This window comes from Saccopteryx bilineata, chromosome 6 (genome assembly GCF_036850765.1).
Source record: "Saccopteryx bilineata isolate mSacBil1 chromosome 6, mSacBil1_pri_phased_curated, whole genome shotgun sequence".
Lineage (NCBI taxonomy): Eukaryota > Metazoa > Chordata > Mammalia > Chiroptera > Emballonuridae > Saccopteryx > Saccopteryx bilineata.
The window spans coordinates 33,431,110-33,450,220 of NC_089495.1; the positions used below are offsets into that span (position 1 = coordinate 33,431,110).

At 39.5% G+C, this 19,111-nt stretch overlaps 1 protein-coding gene across 3 annotated transcripts in view; it reads left to right on the forward strand.

Moving 5' to 3' along the window:
• Positions 1-17,702, forward strand: part of AP3M2 (adaptor related protein complex 3 subunit mu 2) — a 73,532-nt gene extending 55,830 nt beyond the window's left edge. For all 3 annotated transcript variants that reach the window (XM_066237416.1, XM_066237415.1, XM_066237414.1), the window contains exons 3-9: positions 570-741; positions 5,639-5,776; positions 11,328-11,413; positions 11,675-11,808; positions 14,440-14,647; positions 14,917-15,061; positions 17,116-17,702. In XM_066237416.1, the coding sequence (XP_066093513.1) occupies positions 570-741; positions 5,639-5,776; positions 11,328-11,413; positions 11,675-11,808; positions 14,440-14,647; positions 14,917-15,061; positions 17,116-17,216 (984 nt within the window). In that variant the 3' untranslated portion in view covers positions 17,217-17,702. The remainder of the gene's footprint in view (positions 1-569; positions 742-5,638; positions 5,777-11,327; positions 11,414-11,674; positions 11,809-14,439; positions 14,648-14,916; positions 15,062-17,115) is intronic.
• Positions 17,703-19,111: the final 1,409 nt, after the last annotated feature.

A 19,111-nucleotide genomic window follows, 5' to 3' on the forward strand; every position in this document is an offset into this window, starting at 1 on the left:
TCAAGACCCAAATTAGTATGACTTAATCTAGTAAATGACAATTAAGATTGTAACTGGGTCTTCTATTTGTAATTCAGTGATTTTCCCACAACTCAGATAATTTAGTATCTGAGTTTAGCCTTTGTTTATAAAAGAACAAAGCATTCTTAGAATCCTAGCATCTTAGAGTAAGGATGATCCAAAGCAGTTTTCTGATGTTCTAGATCATCCCTCTCATTTTATTTTTTCCCTCTAAATTCTTATTTGCTGCATGAATGTTAAGGAATAGCACACAGTAAGAGTTAAAAAGATTTTGATTTCCAATTCTTGTTTACAAGTGTCTATAATAGTCTAGATTCAGTTTTGTATTCTACATATTTTATCTAGTTGAAGAAACTAGACCAAAGAGATTGAATGACTTACTCTAGTTTATAAAAGAAATACTATAAGCCAGCCCAATGTTCTTTCTACTAAGAGAAATATGGTTGTGCTTGATTCCTTCATTGTAGAAGAATATCCCAAACATTGAGTAAACACATATGGGCAGGATTAGATCTGAGTGATAAATGTATATATTGTATTTTCATCAGGATTATTTTGGAGTCTGTTCAGAGCCAGTGATCAAAGACAATGTGGTTGTGGTTTATGAGGTATTGGAAGAGATGCTTGATAATGGGTTTCCATTAGCTACCGAGTCAAACATCCTCAAAGAACTGATAAAGCCTCCCACTATCCTTCGGACAGTTGTCAACACCATAACAGGTATGGAGAAAGAGGAAAGGGAAATCCACAGAAAGCTGCTGCTATTATGGATATAGCTTAGTCTTGGTGTGTGCATTGTTTTGAGTACTTATTTTTGGGGATCTCAAATGTCCAGGTGCTTTAATTTTGCTTTGTATAGTCTCTAAGTATGACCTGAGATAGATTTTAATTAAGTAGAAAATACCCTGATTTCAATGACAGAATAAAGTGTTTTCCTTTAAAAATAATTTTTTTGATACAAAAGAAACACATGATTATTGCAGAAACGTTGGAAATACAGAAATGCACAAAGAACATGAAATTCATTTTAAATCCCATCACTCTTTTAACATACTAGTGTATATATTTTTCTGTATTTTCTAGATGGATGGATTATGGATAATGGTTAGAATTTCTTTAAACAACCCTTGTATGTATTTCAAAAATTACTTTTTATTAATATTTTGTGAACATCATCCCATTATGATAAATATTCTACATCATTTTTAGTGACTTTATAATTTTCTGCCATATGGAATAGACCTATATTATTTATTCAGTCCCTGTTTATGATGTTTCTTTTTGTTCTTTTAAATAACAAGGATTTAGTATTCTTATACTTAAATCTTTGTACCCAACTAGGATGATTTCTTATCAGTACTAGAACTGGAAGTGCTGGACCAAAGGGTGTACACATTTATGGACTTTAATGCATTGTGCCAAGTTGCCTACAGAAAAGTTAATCAGTTTATGCTTTCAGTAGCAATTTCTATGCACCCAAGCCAACCCTCTTATTATTATTAATTTTTAAAACTTTGGACATTTGATAGTTTACTGATATCTTGTTATTTACACACTCATTTTTTTTCATTTTTATTTTTTACAGAGACAAAGAGTCAGAGAGAGAGGGACAGATAGGGACAGACAGACAGGAACGGAGAGAGATGAGAAGCATCAATCATTGGTTTTTCATTGTGGCACTTTAGTTGTTCATTGAATGCTTTCTCATGTGTGCCTTGACCAGGGTGCTACAGCAGACCAAGTAACCCCTTGCTCAAGCCAGTGACCTTGAGTCCAAGCTGGTGAGCTTTTTGCTCAAACCTGATGAGCCCGCACTCAAGCTGGCGACCTCGAGGTCTCAAACCTCGGTCCTCTGCATCCCAGTCCGATGCTCTATCCACTACGCCACCGCCTGGTCAGGCTACACACTGATTTTTTTATTACTAAAAATGTTAAAACCTGTTTAAGTGTTTATTGACTGTTTTTCCTCCATTGTGAATTATTTTTTTGTGTTCTTTGCCCAGTTTTTTTGTTGGAATTTTAAAAAAATTCTTATTTAAAATAATTCCTTTCATTTAAGGCTATTAAACTACCATCTATCTTGGAAATACAGGATAGTTTGTGGGAGTTATTTACATATTTTGAATACTCTGTCATAGGTATTTTCTCACAATCTCTTTTGTCATTTGACATTTTATGTGCTATGGTTTGTTTGGCCACATTTAAAAATTTTTGATTTAGTGTAATTAATCATTCTTCTTCATTAAGGTTTTACATTTTGGGTCTTGCTAAGTATAGAAACTAGGTTTACATGGAATTTGACAAACCGATTGAAAAATACATTTTGAAAGGAATAAATATGCACAAATAGCTGGGATACTCTTGAAAAATATTACAAAGGAGTTGAAAGGATTTTCCCTGTGAAATATCTAGATAAATTAAGTTCATCTGGTACACGAGACAAAAACTCATGGAACAGATATGAGTTATAAAAACCAAGAGAGAGATAAAAAACTAAGACAGTTTTGAAAATAAATATGTATTTTTTTAATTGATTTTAACAAGAGAAGACGGGAGAGAGACAGGAAAATCGATCTGTTCCTTTATGTGCCCTGGGCTAGGATTGAATCTGAAACCTTGGTGCTTTGGGATGATGCTCTAACCAACTAAGCTATCTGGCCTGGGTGAAAATAAATATTTTTTAATTGATTTTTTAGAGACAAAGAAAGGGAGAGAGACACACACAGAGAAAAACATTGACTTGTTGCTCCACTTATTCATGCCGTCACTGGCTGACTCTTTTATGTTCCCTGACCAGGGATTGAACCTGCAACCTCAGTGTGTCAGGACAACACTCCAACCAACCAAGCCACCTGGCAAGGGCCAATAAATGTATATATTTTAAAATAAACAACAAAAGAACAAGAAAGAAGTGTGTCTTTTCAGATACAAGATATCATGAAGTTTTGATAATTTTTAAAATATGGTATTGGCCCCGTAATAGGCAAAGAGATGATTGGGATAAAATAGAAAGTTCAGAAGTTGACCCTTGCATTTATAGACATTTGGTATAGATCAGGGGTCTCAAACTCGTGGCACGCGGGCCGCATGCAGCCCGCCAAACAATTTTGTGCGGCCCGCAGACTAATCCATGAAGTTCAAAATATTTTGGATAAAATTAAGTAAGCCTAGGGGCCTACTTGTATTTTTCATTTCTCTAGCATCGTAGCTAGATATTAGCTTAGTTAACAGCAGTTGTGATGCGAACTACAGTTTCTGGTCGTTTTGTGACACTGAGTAAACTGCATGTACGATTGTGCTTGTTGTACTGATTTTATTTTATTTTATTTTTAACTGCAGTGAGAAAAGTGTTGCCTTTTGTAGACCTAGTGTGGCCCGCCGAATGGCTGTGATCTTGCTCTGCGGCCCACATGCTGAGTTGAGTTTGAGACCCCTGGTATAGATAGATGTGGTCATATATAAAATCAGTGGGCCAAGGACCAATTGTTAAATGTATTGTATTGGGACAGTCAGCTTTGATAAGAAAAATAATGAAGTTCCAGTACTCATTCAACACATGAAATAAGTTCCTGCTAGATTAGAGTTAAACACAAACAAACTTTGTAACTGTTAGAAGAAATCAAAGGTGAATCTCTTTGATCTTAGAGAAGGAAAAGTCTTTCTTGAAAAATGTATTTCCTTCACCCTGGCCAGGTAGCTCAAGTGGTCTTTTATTATTATTTTTTAGGCTTACCTGCCTTATTATCATACTGACTTTTTTTTGTTAAGTGAGAAAGAGAGAGAGAGACAGACAGAGACAGACAGACAGGAAGGGAGAGAGATGAGAAGCATCAACTTGTTGTGGCACCTTAGTTGTTTATTGATTGCTTTCTCACATGTGCCTTGACCAGGAGGCTCCAGCTGAGCTAGTGACCCCTTCTCAAGCCAGTGACCTTGGGCTTCAAGCCAGCGATCAAGGGGTTTCGAACCTGGGTCCTCAGCATCACAGTCTGATGCTCTATCCACTGTGCCACCACCTGGTCAGGCTCATACTGACAATTTTTTAAAATTTATTTTACAACCCTGGCCAGTTGGCTCAGTGGTAGAGTGTCGGCCTGGCGTGTGAAAGTCTCAGGTTTGATTCCTGGTCAGATCACGCAGGAGAAGCGCCCATTTGCTTCTGCACCCTTCCCCCTCTCCTTTCTCACTCTCTCTCTCTTCCCCTCTGCAGCCAAGGCTCCACTGGAGCAAAGTTGGCCTGGGCACTGAGGATGGCTCCATGGCCTCCGCCTCAGGTGCTAGAATGGTTCCGGCCACAATGGAGCAACCTCCCAGATGGGCAGAGCATCGCCCTTGGTGGGCATGCCAGGTGGATCCTGGTTGGGTGCATGCAGGAGTCTGTCTGACTGCCTCCCCACTTCTAACTTTGGAAAAAAAATTTATTTTAGAGAGAAAAGAAAGGGGAGAGAGGAACATCGATTTGTTGTTTGACTTATTTAGGCATTCATTGGTTGTGTCTTAAATGTACCCTGACAATTAACAGAACCTGCAACCTAAGTGTAAAAAGTAAACTTTCTAAGCAACTGAGATACCCAGCCAGTGCTTATTACTTGATTCTTGTATGTGCCCTGACCAGGGATTGAACCTGTAACCATGGCCTATTTGGGACAACACTCTGATCAACTGAGCTACCCAGCCAGGACCTAATACTGATTTAATTAATTGTAGCTTGATGACATGTTTTAATATATAGTGTATCTTTTTAAGAAAACAGATAGATTTGTTAGGTTTTTCAATATTTTGGACTCATTAAAAAGCTTTATCCATACCTGAATCATTTATGTATATTATTAAATCATCTTCTAGAATCTCACTTAAATCTAGAAAAAACTATCTGAGAACCACTTTTGAAAAACTGAAATGTTTTATGAACATGCTGAATATATTTGTGTTTAATGTTTTTTTGTTTACATTAAAAAGATCCAATTTACAAAAGGAAGAAATAGATTTTGAATTATAATATTTCATAATTTTATTATAGAACCTTTGAATTAAAAGAAATTATGATGCCTGTGGGTGAAAAACAAGTCAAGAAATTGATATATAACGCTTAGCGACAGGGAAAGATCTAATTTGTAATTCTTTTTCTAAGTTTCATTATTGGTATGAGAGAGAGTATGTTAATGTATACATTTTAATACCTAGCATAAATGTACCTAAGAACTACCTCAAGCTAGAATACTGTTTTTACCCATGAAAATTTTATATCAATATGTAGATTACCATCTCTACTGAAAGCCAATACATTATTTAAGCTGCAAGCTATTGTGAAATTTGAGAGACCAAGTTCAAGTTACTTTCAAAACCAAAATATGATATCTGTTTCTCAGGTAACTTTTTTAACCTTCATTCTGCTTGAGAAGGCAGACTAGACGGCGACAAGTTTTTAAAGTAGACTAACAAAGTTACCCATATAGAAGTTGGGGAAATGCTTGTCTTTTTCTTTTTGAAAAATTCTTGGAGTGAATGAGTAGTGGGAGCATAGAAACTTCTAGGGAAGTGTTTAATGATTATTAGATAATTGGTTACATCCAATTATCAAATTGGAAATAAATTACAGTAATTTTCATTGTCTTAGGAAGCACCAACGTGGGTGACCAGCTTCCCACTGGGCAGCTGTCAGTGGTGCCATGGCGACGGACTGGGGTGAAATATACCAACAATGAGGCCTATTTTGATGTGATTGAAGAGATTGATGCCATCATTGATAAATCAGGTAGGTGCTTTTAATCTGTTCGCCGAACAATGAAAATAGAAAGAAGCCCCTTTCATAGACTGCTTTCTGAGATCAGGCGCGTTCAGGGTGGTATGGCCGTAGACGCTTCATATACTGCTTTCTATTAGCAGAATTATCTCCCATTCAAAATTATTCATTTTAACTTGGTGCCTACTGTGTGTCAGGCACTGTATTAGGTAGTAGGAATAGACTTAAAATATTGTGATGCGGCCTGATTTGTGGTGGTGCAGTGGATAAAAGTGTCAACTTGGAACACTGAGGTCACCTGTTCGAGACCCTGGGCTTGCTTGGTCAAGGCACATATAAAAGTTGATGCTTCCCCCCTTCTCTCTCTCTCTCGGTCTCTTTCTCTCTCCCCTCTCAAAAAATGAATAAATAAAATCTTTTAAAAAATTATGATGATGCAGCCTGACCTGTGGTAAAGTAGTGAATAAAATGTTGACCTAGAATGCTGGGTTCACCAGTTCCAAACCCTGGGTTTGCCAGGTCAAGGTACATATGGGAGGTGATACTTCCTGCTCCCCCCCTTTTCTCTCTTTCTCCTTTCTAAAATGAATAGTCTTAAAAAATAAATTTAAAAAATTAAAATATCTTTTTTATTCAACCTGAAAAAATATTATGATGCAGGTGACATGATAATATGTGGAAACTACTAAAGATTCAACAAAAAACACTTAGAATTAATAAAACAAATTCAATAAAGTAGGATAAACAATCAACATACAAAAACCAGTGGTATTTCCATGTGCAAACAACAAACTATCCTGAAAGGAAGTTAAGAAACAGTCCCATTTATGATAACAAAAATAATAAAATACTTAGGAATAAGGAATAAACTTAACCAAAGAGCTGAAAGATTTATACATTGAAAATTATAAAACAGTGCTGAAGAAAATTAAAGAAGCGATGATAAATGGAAAGACACCTGTATTCATGGATTGGAAGAATTAATATTACTATATTGTCTATAATATTCAAAGCATTCTACAGATTCAGTGCTGTCCCCATCAAAATCCCAATGGCATTCTTTATATAAATAGAAAAAAAATACTAAAATTCATATGGAACCAAAAAAGACCCCAAATAGCCAAAGCAGTCTTGAGCAGGAAGGAACAAGCTAAAAACTTCATACTTCTTGATTTCAAAATATATTTAAAAACTACATTAATTTAAACAGTATGGATCTGAAATAAAAACAGACATATAGACTAATGAAACAAAATACAGAACTCAGAAATAAAACCACACATGTATAATCAACTCATCTTCAACAAGTGTGCCAAGAATATACAACAGGGAAAGGATGGTTTCTTCATTAAATGTGTTGGGGAAACTGAATATCCATATGTAGGACAATAAAATTGAATCCTCACCTCATATCATATACAAAAATCAACTCAACTGGATTAAAGACTTCAATATGACATAAAATATAACATAATTACAGTTCAATAAAGCTGAAAAAAGCAATAAAAATATGATGCGGACTAATGCTTGTCTCACACTCTTTATTGGTTTTACATGTCTTATTTTAAATAAAAAAGAAAAGCAACAAACTAATCTCTTGCTGATTAGATTTCCTTTTGAAAGGATTTAATTCTCAATTCTCATGGCAGAACTAAAGTTGTAATTACTAAAATTCAAGACTTTTCATCTCTTCTGAATTAGGTTAATATGAGTAGAAGCCCAAGAGCTTAGAAATTTGTAGGAAGTTCTCTTCACATTAGTGAACTCATCATTCAACAAATGCTTATTGAAAACCTGTTGTGCTGAATCGCAATGCTGGATAGTGGGTATTTAATGATGAATTAGATACAGTCTAGGGCAGGGGTCCCCAAACTACGGCCCGCGGGCCACATGCGGCCCCCTGAGGCCATGTATCCAGCCCCCGCCACACTTCTGGAAGGGGCACCTCTTTCATTGGTGGTCAGTGAGAGGAGCATAGTTCCCATTGAAATACTGGTCAGTTGATTGATTTAAATTTACTTGTTCTTTATTTTAAATATTGTATTTGTTCCTGTTTTGTTTTGTTTTTTTTACTTTAAAATAAGATATGTGCATAGGGATTTGTTCTAATTTTTTTTTTATAGTCCGGCCCTCCAATGGTCTGAGGGACAGTGAACTGGCTCCCTGTGTAAAAAGTTTGGGGACCCCTGCTCTAGGGGTATTCCAACTAGGCACAGCCCCCTCCTTGTTGAGAATCTTTGCTGACAATAATATAATAATAATGACAGTGATGTAGTGGGAGGTGTCACTAATGTGAGGATGTCATTGTATAAGAATCATGTGGAAAAAAGAAGAGACTGAGGAACCCTGAATATAAGCAAGGGAAAAAGAAAATCCTTTCACTGCAAATGAAGGACAGCAAATATATATTATAAGATGGGATAAAGAAGCTCTCAAAGAGAAAAGTAAACCCAGTAATTAAGTCATTGAATATCTATATTATTCCCATTCCAAATAATGTAGGAAAACAACAATTTATTTGTTAATAATGAAGAGGTGTGTCATTCACAGGGACAATTGGTCGTTATGAGGCAGTTACTCAACATGGCGTTGGGGTCTCCATCATCCCTGTGATGAACCTTCAGAGGTTCTTGTTAGTAAATGTAGGTAGGTGGCAGTTGGCTTTTGGTTCAGTGATAGTATTTTCAGCGGGTTTTTTTTTTTTTTTACTAATTTCTAAATTCTGCAGCAAAATCTTTTTGAAACCTTAATTCTGAATTGTGTTCCATATACAAAGTTCTGGAGCTCTTTCTGAGCTGCCTTGTTGTAGCTGCTGTTGATGATGATGATGATGATATTTTGTTGTTGACAATGGTGAGATTATACAAATTAAGGAGACAAAAGGGGTTAAAAAGAGAGAAAGACAGTTTATGGATGTATAGGAGCTTGCTTAAAATCTACTTGGGGAGAGAGAAAGGTGGAGGATAGAGAAGTGTCCCAGCCATCCAGAATAAAATGTAAAGAGGTGAGAGTGTTTATGCTTTATAGGCGAAATAAATAGAAATTATTAAAACCTTCATGTATTTTAGAGAAAACATGTGCAAACACTTTAAGATGAGTGAAATACTGTTGAGAAATAAAGTAGTTTTAGTATGACTGGATTGAGAAGCATTAAAAGAAGAAAAGCAAGCGATAAGGTTTTAAAACAAGGCATAGCAGCTTTTCATTTTAGTCCAAAAACTGGAACTATCCCAAATGTCTATTAGTAATAGAAAAGTCTAATAAATTTTATATGGTCCTACAATGGACTGCTATACAGTGGTTAAAAAGAATGAACTAATGGTAGACCCAAAAATGTGCATGAATCTCACAGTGTAAAGCAAGAAACTTAAATGTATAAGGTTGTATACATTTATGTGAAGTCTGAAAACAGGTGCAACTTAATCTAAGGTAACAGAGTCAGAATTTTAAAGACTTACAGTAAGCAGATTGGGCAAGAGGAGCATACTGGGATGCTGAAAAGGTTCCACATCTTGATGTGGGTGATATTTGCATAGGTGTATACATATTTGAAAATTCATTGAATTGTATGTTTAAGATTTTTTCATATTGCTATAAGTTTTTCCTCAATAAAAAATAATAAACATCCCCAAAACCAAAAACTAGATGTCTAGATCATGAAGAGTGTTGCATGCCATTATTTGGAGGAATTGTAAAGTTTTAAGTTGGGGAGTAAATTGAACAGATTTGTAGTTTAGGCCTATCTGTCCAACTACAGTGTGAAGAATGGCTTGAAATGGGGTAAGATTGAAGGCAGGGAAAGCAGGAAGCTGTTGCTGAAGTCATAAAACATAGATGTCCACAATGGTGGTGAGGGTGGAGAGGAATGAATGGGTTTAAGAGATAGAAGTCATATAAAAGAGAGAGCATGGTCATTGGTTGGATATGGGCACTGAAGCATTAGACATGGTCAAGAATTTTCTGGCTTAGGCCCTGGCCGGTTGGCTCAGCGGTAGAACGCCGGCCTAGCGTGCGAAGGACCCAGGTTCGATTCCCGGCCAGGGCACACAGGAGAAGCGCCCATTTGCTTCTCCACCCCTCCGCCGCGCTTTCCTCTCTGTCTCTCTCTTCCCCTCCCGCAGCCAAGGCTCCATTGGAGCAAAGATGGCCCGGGCGCTGGGGATGGCTCTGTGGCCTCTGCCTCAGGCGCTAGAGTGGCTCTGGTCGCAACATGGAGACGCCCAGAGCATCGCCCCCTGGTGGACGTGCTGGGTGGATCCCGGTCGGGCACATGCGGGAGTCTGTCTGACTGTCTCTCCCTGTTTCCAGCTTCAGAAAAATGAAAAAAAAAAAAAAAAAAAAGAATTTTCTGGCTTAGGCCACAGAATAGAGGGTATCTCCCTGAAGATGTGGGAAATAGGAGGAGCAGGTCCAGGAACAAAGATAATGAGTTCACTTCGATATGTAGAGTTTGAAGTGCCTCTGTGACAGCCAAGTGGAACTGTTCAATTGGTTGAACTGGAAAAAAGATTAGGAAATAATCAGCCATCAAAGAAAATTGAAGCCTGGGGCAGTAGGTAAAGTCACCCAAGGGGAGTGTGTTGAGTGAAAGAAAAAGAAGTTCCAGACTGTGAAAAAGCATAGACATTTAAAGGATGTGAAAAGAAAGAAATCTGCGGAAGGCACTTTGGAAAGGGAGCTAGAAAAGTAGAAAACTAGGAGGGAGGGGAGGATTTTGAAAAGGAAGAAGGGGTCAACAATGACAGATGCTACAGAAAGATCCTGTAAAGACAAAAGTGTCCATTTGATATAGCGACAGAGCTCATTGGTGACCTGAGGGAGAGAAGTTTCCCATAGGAAATTTTCTGAACCATTGGTTAAGATAATGATATTCTCAGGGAGGAAGGGAGTAAAGAGGCACAAATATATGGGGATGGAAAATGATTTGAGTTTGGGTGATGGGCACACAATGCAGTCAACAGTTCAAATGCTATAGAGATGTTTACCTGAAACCTATGTACTCTTATTGATTAATGTCACTCCATTAAATTTAAGATTTTATTTTTAATTTTTAAAAAGAGAGGAGAAAGAAAGAGAAAAGGAGGTAGGAAGGAGTGGGAAGCATCAACTCGTAGTAGTTGTTTCCCATATGTGCCTTGACCAGGCAAGTCAGGAGTTTGTAACTGGTAACTTCAGCATTCCAGGTCAACACTCTATTCACTGAGCCATCATAGGCCAGGCTAAATTTAATTTCTAATATATATATATATATATATATATATATATATATATATATATATATATTCTGGCACTGGATTGAAAACTCCTTTAGGCTAATTATCTCATTAGTTTTTATATCCATTACTTCATCTAAGTATCTCATACTTGATATACAGTTGATAAATGTTTGGAAGGATGGACAGTGTTAGGTAGATGAATTGGATGGATGGACAGAAGGAACAGAGGAGAATGAGGGAGGGATAGAGGAAGGAAGAGATGGAAGGAGGGAGGGAAGAAGGGAAAAGTTGGGAAGAACAGAGAAGAGTTCAAACCTCTCACCTTCTTTTTGTCTTGTTCCTCTCAGGTTCCACAATCACCGCTGAGATCCAGGGGGTGATTGATGCCTGTGTCAAACTGACTGGGATGCCAGACCTTACACTTTCCTTCATGGTAAAAGCCTGTACCACGGATTTCCTTCTTGGGATGGGAAAATAAATGCTTTTGGAAAAAGACAGAGTGGTGAGAATGAAATAGAACAAGAAGATATAATTGAGGACAGCCACACAGCGTGTCAGGCTTGAATTTTCTATAAGTAACTACAGGGTTTGTGTGTTTAGATGTGTTTTAGTAAAACCAGCATCTAAATTACTCTTGAAAGAAATATGAGTGTTTCATTCCTACTTCTTGCTTTTCCATGACTGGTCTCTTCAGAACCCCAGGTTGCTGGATGATGTCAGCTTCCATCCTTGTGTTCGTTTCAAGCGCTGGGAATCAGAGCGTATCCTCTCCTTCATCCCTCCTGATGGAAACTTTCGCCTGCTCTCTTACCATGTCAGTGCCCAGAAGTAAGCAGCCCTTATAATTAAGAATGGAGCGCGTGTGTGTGTGTGTGTGTAAGCCATATTCATAATAATTAAGAACTTCAGCTCTGGAGTTATCTGGGTTCAAAATTCAGCTTCTATATTGCCATTCACGACAACATGCCTGAACCTGGAGGACATTATGCTAAGTAAAATAAATAAATCAGAAAAAGCTAAGAACAACATGATTTCACACATAGGTGGGATATAAGTATGAGACTCCTGGACATGGATAATAGTGAAGTGGTTACCAGAGGGAGAGGGGTAAAGGGACAAATATACAGTGATGGAAAATGATTTGACTTCGGGTGATGGGCACACAATGCAATCAACAGTTCAAATGCTATAGAGATAATTACCTGAAACCTATGTATTCTTATTGACAAATATCTCCCCATTAAATTTAATTTCTAAAAAAAAAAGATACAAGTACTGGCAAAGCATACTAAATTTATCTTAAAAGTAAGACAGGAAACCTTTTTATACATATTATCAGCAATAATTTTTATAAGTTGTATAATTTTATTAAAGCAGCATGTCTAAGACTATGCAAGATTTTTAGCTCAATATCATATTGCCTAAACTAAACAGCACAATCACCAACTGAATGCTTTAATATTTATCCCTTCTGTAGCTGGCTTTTCTTAGATTTGGTTATCTTGCACCTGTTTCTCCAGTATTGAGCAGAAACATGATAATTTATTTGTATGTCTCACAAAAAGAAAAAAATTCCAGGGCCATAGGATTTTTGTAAGGATCAGATGAAATCAAGCAAAAGCTCTCTCAAGAAACTATAAAATGGGCCCTGACCAGTTGGCTCAGTGGTACAGCATGTGAATGTCCTGGCTTCAATTCCTGGTCAGGGCACACAGGAGAGGCGACCATTTGCTTCTCCCCCCGTCCCCAACCCCATCCCCATCCCCATCCCCATCCCCATCCCCATCCCCATCCCCATCCCCATCCCCATCCCACACACCTCTCTCTCTCTCTCTCTCTCTCTCTCTCTCCCCCCCCCCCCCTCTCTCTGCTCCTCCCACAGCCATGGCTAGATTGATTTGAGCATGTTGGGCCTGGGCACTGAGAATGGCTCCGTGGAGCCTCCGCCTCAGGCGCTAATAAAACTCAGTTGTGAGCATGGCCCCAGATGGGCCAAGCATCAGCACCAGATGGGAGTTGCTGGATGGATCCGGGTCTGGGCGCATGTGGGAGTCTGTCTCACTATCTTCCCTACTCTCACTTAAAAAAAAAAGAAAGAAATTATAAAATGTCCATGATGTATGAATATTACTCTCTCAAGTACAAATGGTCACATGTCACAAAATAAGACAAATATGTTGACTCCTCATTTTTGTTCATAATTCCTTTCTCATAGTAAGCTTAGTATACTCTTTGGTTTTGTGGATATGATTCAAAGAGTCATTAGAAGAGTTAGTTTACTTACTAGACAGCATCTTAGCTTTACAAAAAAAACCCTAAGATGACTAGGATTTTTTTCCTGTGCTAAAATTCTTTTTCTACTTTTACTTTTTTTAAAAATTGTTTTGTTAGCTAGAGAGGAAGGAAGACAGCCTGACCTGTGGTGGCGCAGTGGATAAAGTGCCGACCTGAAACACTGAGGTCGCCGGTTCAAAACCCTGGGCTTGCCTGGTCAGGGCAGAGATGGGAGTTGATGCTTCCTGCTCCTCCCCCCTTCTCTGTCTGTCTGTCTCTCTCTTTCCTCTCTCTAAAATGAATAAATAAAATCTAAAGTAAAAAATAAACAAAGGAGAGGATGGGAGAGAAAGACATGCACAGGATCCTTGGCTCCACCTAGCCGTGGGGATCAAACCTGTAACCTTATCCCATCTAGCAACACTGCAGTTAATTCTCAGCTTTTAGTTTTATTATTTATTTTATGCTGAATTTACTCCTGGGCTATAAGTTTTTGTGTCTTCAGTTCCTTCTGGGACGTTCTTCTGTGCAGCCTCCTCTTCTGGTTTAGGAACAGTCTGCTCTTTTCAGCAGGATCCTCTCAGTGTGGCAGGGAGAGCTCATGTGAGGGTTCGCCCGCCCGTGAGCCCTGGGAGTTCTGCACTGAAACTTGGGAGCTGTGTTCACCTGGGTGTGCTCAGTGACCAGAGAACCTACGTCGAAACCCTTAAGTTCAGCATTGCTCTGTGCCTTTTTAAGCATGTGCAGCAAAAACTCAGCACTCCTTTTGGGCCATGGACCCTGTGTTCAGCCCTAATGTTTGGCCTGGACACACCTACCAACTCCAACATTATAACAACTGAATGGAACACATTGGTTCTGTACAACTACATCCTTCAGCTACTTGGTGGCTTTTCAGATATGAACACCCTTGACAGTACGGGCTGTTTTGAGTGTTCTTCAAGTGAACACGAAGATTTGAACCTCTTGATTTGCATTATTTTGTGGGGTTTTTGGGTCAAAAATAGCAAATCACTTTTAGAGGTCACCTATGGCTATCTTCAGGAAGAGCAGTGCTAAATTTCTAAGATAAGGACTAAGGAAATAAGTAAGGGAGGAAAAGCTGCCAACAGAGCGAAGAAGGAGTAAAGGTTGCCGTTTTTCCAGTACATTAATGAAATGGGCTTTTGTCTGTCTCTTTTCCAGTCTGGTGGCGATCCCAGTGTATGTCAAACATAACATCAGTTTCCGGGACAGTAGTTCACTTGGACGCTTTGAAATAACAGTGGGACCTAAGCAGACCATGGGGAAGACTGTGGAGGGAGTGATTGTCACCAGCCAGATGCCCAAAGGGGTCCTGAATATGAGCCTCACTCCATCTCAGGGGACACACACATTTGACCCAGTTACCAAGGTAGGAAAAGAAGCAGGAGGTTTTGAATTGCTGATATGAAACAGAAGTAACTGTGCAGGAGCTCTCCACATAGACTTTATATCTTGCTGAAAGGGGTGATTAATCAGAGAAACATTGTTTTTTTCCTTGAGATAATTTATGATAACAAATAATGTTCTTTGTTGAGAAACACCCTCAAGGCAGCTTCTAGTATTGTGAACAGATGCCCTGAAGTTAGATCTCAGCGACCTCACTTGGAAAGTTCCACTGTAACTTTTTTTTATTTGAAGATGCTGTCTTGGGATGTAGGAAAAATAAATCCCCAAAAGCTACCCAGTTTGAAGGGAACCATGAGCCTTCAGGCCGGAGCTTCCAAACCAGATGAGAACCCCACAATTAACCTGCAGTTTAAGATCCAGCAGCTGGCCATTTCTGGTAAGTGCCCCACAGCCTCAGTGGCTTTGAAGATCACCGAAACGGCAAAGACATCAGAAAGCCTTCCCTTGGCTCCCCGTTTATCGAGTTTGGTTTTGTTACCTGATGTATAATCTTTGGTAAAATCTTGTCTAGCACATTTCTGAGGAAAGTTTTTTTGTTTTGGGGGTTTTTTTTTGGTATTTTTCTGAAGCTGGAAACGGGGAGAGACAGTCAGACAAACTCCCGCATGCACCCGACCGGGATCCACCCGGCACGCCCACCAGGGGGCGACGCTCTGCCCACCAGGGGGCTTTGCTCTGCCCCTCCAGGGCGTCGCTCTGTTGCGACCAGAGCCACTCTAGCGCCTGGGGCAGAGGCCAAGGAGCCATCCCCAGCTCCCAGGCCATCTTTGCTCCAATGGAGCCTCGGCTGCGGGAGGGGAAGAGAGAGACAGAGAGGAAGGAGAAGGGGGAGGGGTGGAGAAGCAAATGGGCGCTTCTCCTGTGTGCCCTGGCTGGGAATCGAACCCTGGACTTCTGCACGCCAGGCCGACGCTCTACCACTGAGCCAACCGGCCAGGGCTCTGAGGAAAGTTTTCAATCCTGGCTTTGCGGCTGGCTCACGTGTCCTGAGTAGAAGTGTCTAAGACACAGATGAGAGAGAGGCAGTGCTGGTGGGCAGAGGGGCTGCGGCAGATGTCATCCTAGGGTTGGTCGTCGGAGTGTCCTAGGTCTTCAGGGTGAGACTGCTCTGCACTCTCAGCTGGTAACAAAAAGAATAATTTCCCTCCTTTTCCCTAATTTTGGAAGGCTTTCACTTTTTTTTGCAAGAGAGAGAGAGACAGGAAGGGGGAGAGATGAGAAGCATCAACTTGTTGTACCACATCAGTTGTTCGACTTTCACATTTCCTTTTATTATCATTAGAACCCTTGGGCCGACCTGACTTGGTTCACTATAGTCTCCACCTACCTTAGGATTGATAGTAATAATAATAGTTACCACTTACTGGTCAGTGACTATGTGCTGGCCACTGTTTTAAGCTCTTTTCATCTATTTAATCCTTTGAACAATTCTGTAAGGTAGAGAGAGGACTTTTTATGAAGTTTCTATTTTTATTTACCAATAGGCTTTGTCTAATTTAAGTGATTAGAATTCACTTAAATGATAAACTTTTTCATCTTAAAACACTTAATAAAGTTTAAAATTTTATATGATATAAAAACTTTTTACTTAGTATAATGAGAGTAAGAAGTATTCATTTATTAACTCATTAGTTCCATTCATTCATTTGATAATTTATTTTGTTATTAATTCCTTGATTTTGTTATCATTATTAATTCATATATTCTGTACAATAACTAGAGAAAACATACAGTGGTCTTATTTTTCTTTTATACTCACTTCAGTCTGCAGATAACTTTCTGCCCTTTCCACTTCAGGAACAGGTCTTGTAATAGGATAGCTTTTGGTTGCAGAAATTTTCTTTTTCTTTCTTTTTTTTTTTGTATTTTTCTGAAGCTGGAAATGGGGAGGCAGTCAGACAGACTCCCGCATGCACCCTACCAGGAACCACCTGGCATGCCCACCAGGGGGCGATGCTCTGCCCATCAGGGCGTCGCTCTGTCGCGACCAGAGCCATTCTCGCGCCTGGGGCAGAGGCCAAGGAGCCATCCCCAGTGCCCCGGCCATCTTTTGCTCCAATGACCCCTCCGGCTGCAGGAGGGGAAGAAAGAGAGAGAGAGGAAGGAGAGGGGGAGGGGTGGAGAAGCAGATGGGTGCCTCTCCTGTGTGCCCTGGCCAGGAATCGAACCCGGGACTTCCGCATGCCAGGCCGACGCTCTACCACTGAGCCAACTGGCCAGGGCCTGCAGAAAATTTTTATTATCAAAATACTTACTAAGAGTGAAGAATCTGTTAGTTTCATGTGACATAAGTAAATGAAGCTATTTTTCTGGTTCATTGCTACTACTATCTCTATCCCACTGATTTCCTTTGAATTGAAATGAATTTAAACAGTTATGCTATGTGCTTCTTTTGAATTATGCTAATGTCACATTCTTCCTTTCTTCTAGGACTCAAAGTGAACCGTCTGGATATGTATGGAGAGAAGTACAAACCCTTTAAGGGCATAAAATACATGACCAAAGCTGGAAAGTTCCAAGTTCGAACCTGAAGGGAGAGTTTTGCAAAGGGAACAGTCTCAAACACTTTTTCATTTCTTACTTGTCTAAAAGTAAAAAAAAATATCAGCCTGTCTCCTAGGTCAGCCCCCTTCTGGACCTACCCACTCCCTGTTCTCCTTAGCCTCCAGTGCCATGGAACTCATTAAGGGAGAAAGGGCCACCAGGGAGAATGGGACAGCACTGAAACACAAGCAGCACCAGCTCAGCTCTTAAAGAAGAGCTGCGCAACCGCAACCGAGGCCAGAGATACTCGATCCCATATTTAACTGTTTGTAACATGGCTATCACAGGGAAACACTAGCATTTGTTACTTGCTTGGCTTTAATTATCTAAACCAAATGAAAGACTTCTTTGTTATTGTTTTTTAATATGGAAAGAAAGAATGAATATAAAGAAAGAAAGAAAAAGGAAGCAAAGAAAGAAAGGAAGGAAGGAAGGAGGGAGGGAAGGAAGGAGGGAGAGAGGGAAGGAAGGAAGGAAGGACAGAAGGAAGGAAGGAAGGAAGGAAGGAAGGAAGGAAGGAAGGAAGGAAGGAAGGAAGGAAGGAAGGAAGGAGGGGGGAGGGAAGGAAGGAAGAAGGAAGGGAAGGAGGCAGGAAGGAAGGAGGGAGGGAAGGGAAAAGATAGGAAAGGAGGGGAGGGGAAGAGGAGAGGAGAGTAGAAAAAAATGAATGTTAGACAAAGACTAGTTAAGGATCTGACATTTGAGGGGAAGAAAGTAGAAACAGCATTAGAGAAGTGTGAGGACACTAGAGTGAAAGGGGCAAGAAAAGCTAGTCCCATGTGTAGGGGGGTTGGAAAGAATAGATTTGAGTTAGTTTCTTTCTGATCCTTCTACTTGCATATATCAATATTTTAAAAATTTGTACTTCTAGAACTGAACTGGAAACTTCTTAAATTCGAGTCCCCTATTGATATGTTAAACCCCAGTTTAGCATCAGAATTTCCTTTAAAGACTATGACGTTATCCAACCAGTTTTCAGATTGTAGCTGCTACTTGCCTTTAGTACTTGGTCTGTCATCAGTGAGAAGGTGACTTGCACTTTTCCTGGTGGTGATTGCCAGAAATGCCTCTCTCCCTAACCCAAAACAATTCTTCTCACCTGACAGAATTCACCAGCTTTTTCTTGTTACCAGAGGAAAGTTTCAGAAAAGCCAGTCCAGGGCAGCCGTATTTTGTGTGTTGTAGTAGTAGAGTGCAGATGGCCAGCTCATTCCTCATGCAGGTGAACCACAGCTATAAGGCAGCGACTCCTTATTGTCCTTTGTCAAGGCTGGGCTGGTACTGGGGTCTAAGCCGTCCTGTCTGAACCTTTTCCATATGTAACCCTGAGTGAAAACAATGCTCACCATTGAGGCTGTGGTTCATCCTTGCAGCTGCTCAGTAAACTTACTTCCTCAGTCTTCTGTTTTGTACTCTGTGATATATTTATTAACAATAGATATCTACCAGTCCATTTTTCTTCTAAGGCCAAAGTAAATATCCCTCAGATCTTTGAATCAAACTAATGTTGTAGGAAGTGTATCTAGAGCTTTCCCAAGAGGTCATTTTTATTCTAGTTTAGTGTGTTTTATTACCCATTTAAATATCTATATAAAAGACAGGTTTTTAAAAGTTATAGCTTAAGTAGTGACATTGTGCTCTGCTTCGTGCATGGAGAAGACCTACACTCTCCAAACCCTACAATTTTATTTTTTTCTGAAGCCTTATTTCTAAAATACTTAAGTGATTCTTTTTCTAGTTTTAACTTCCTACTTGCTGTACTCGTTGCTGCTGCACAGTAATGTTGCTTTGTGGTTTTTCTCTGGGATAAATTGTGCACTATACAACGTGTTTCAAATTTGATCACTTTGGCGTTTGTCCGTGATTACTATGTCCCGTTTAC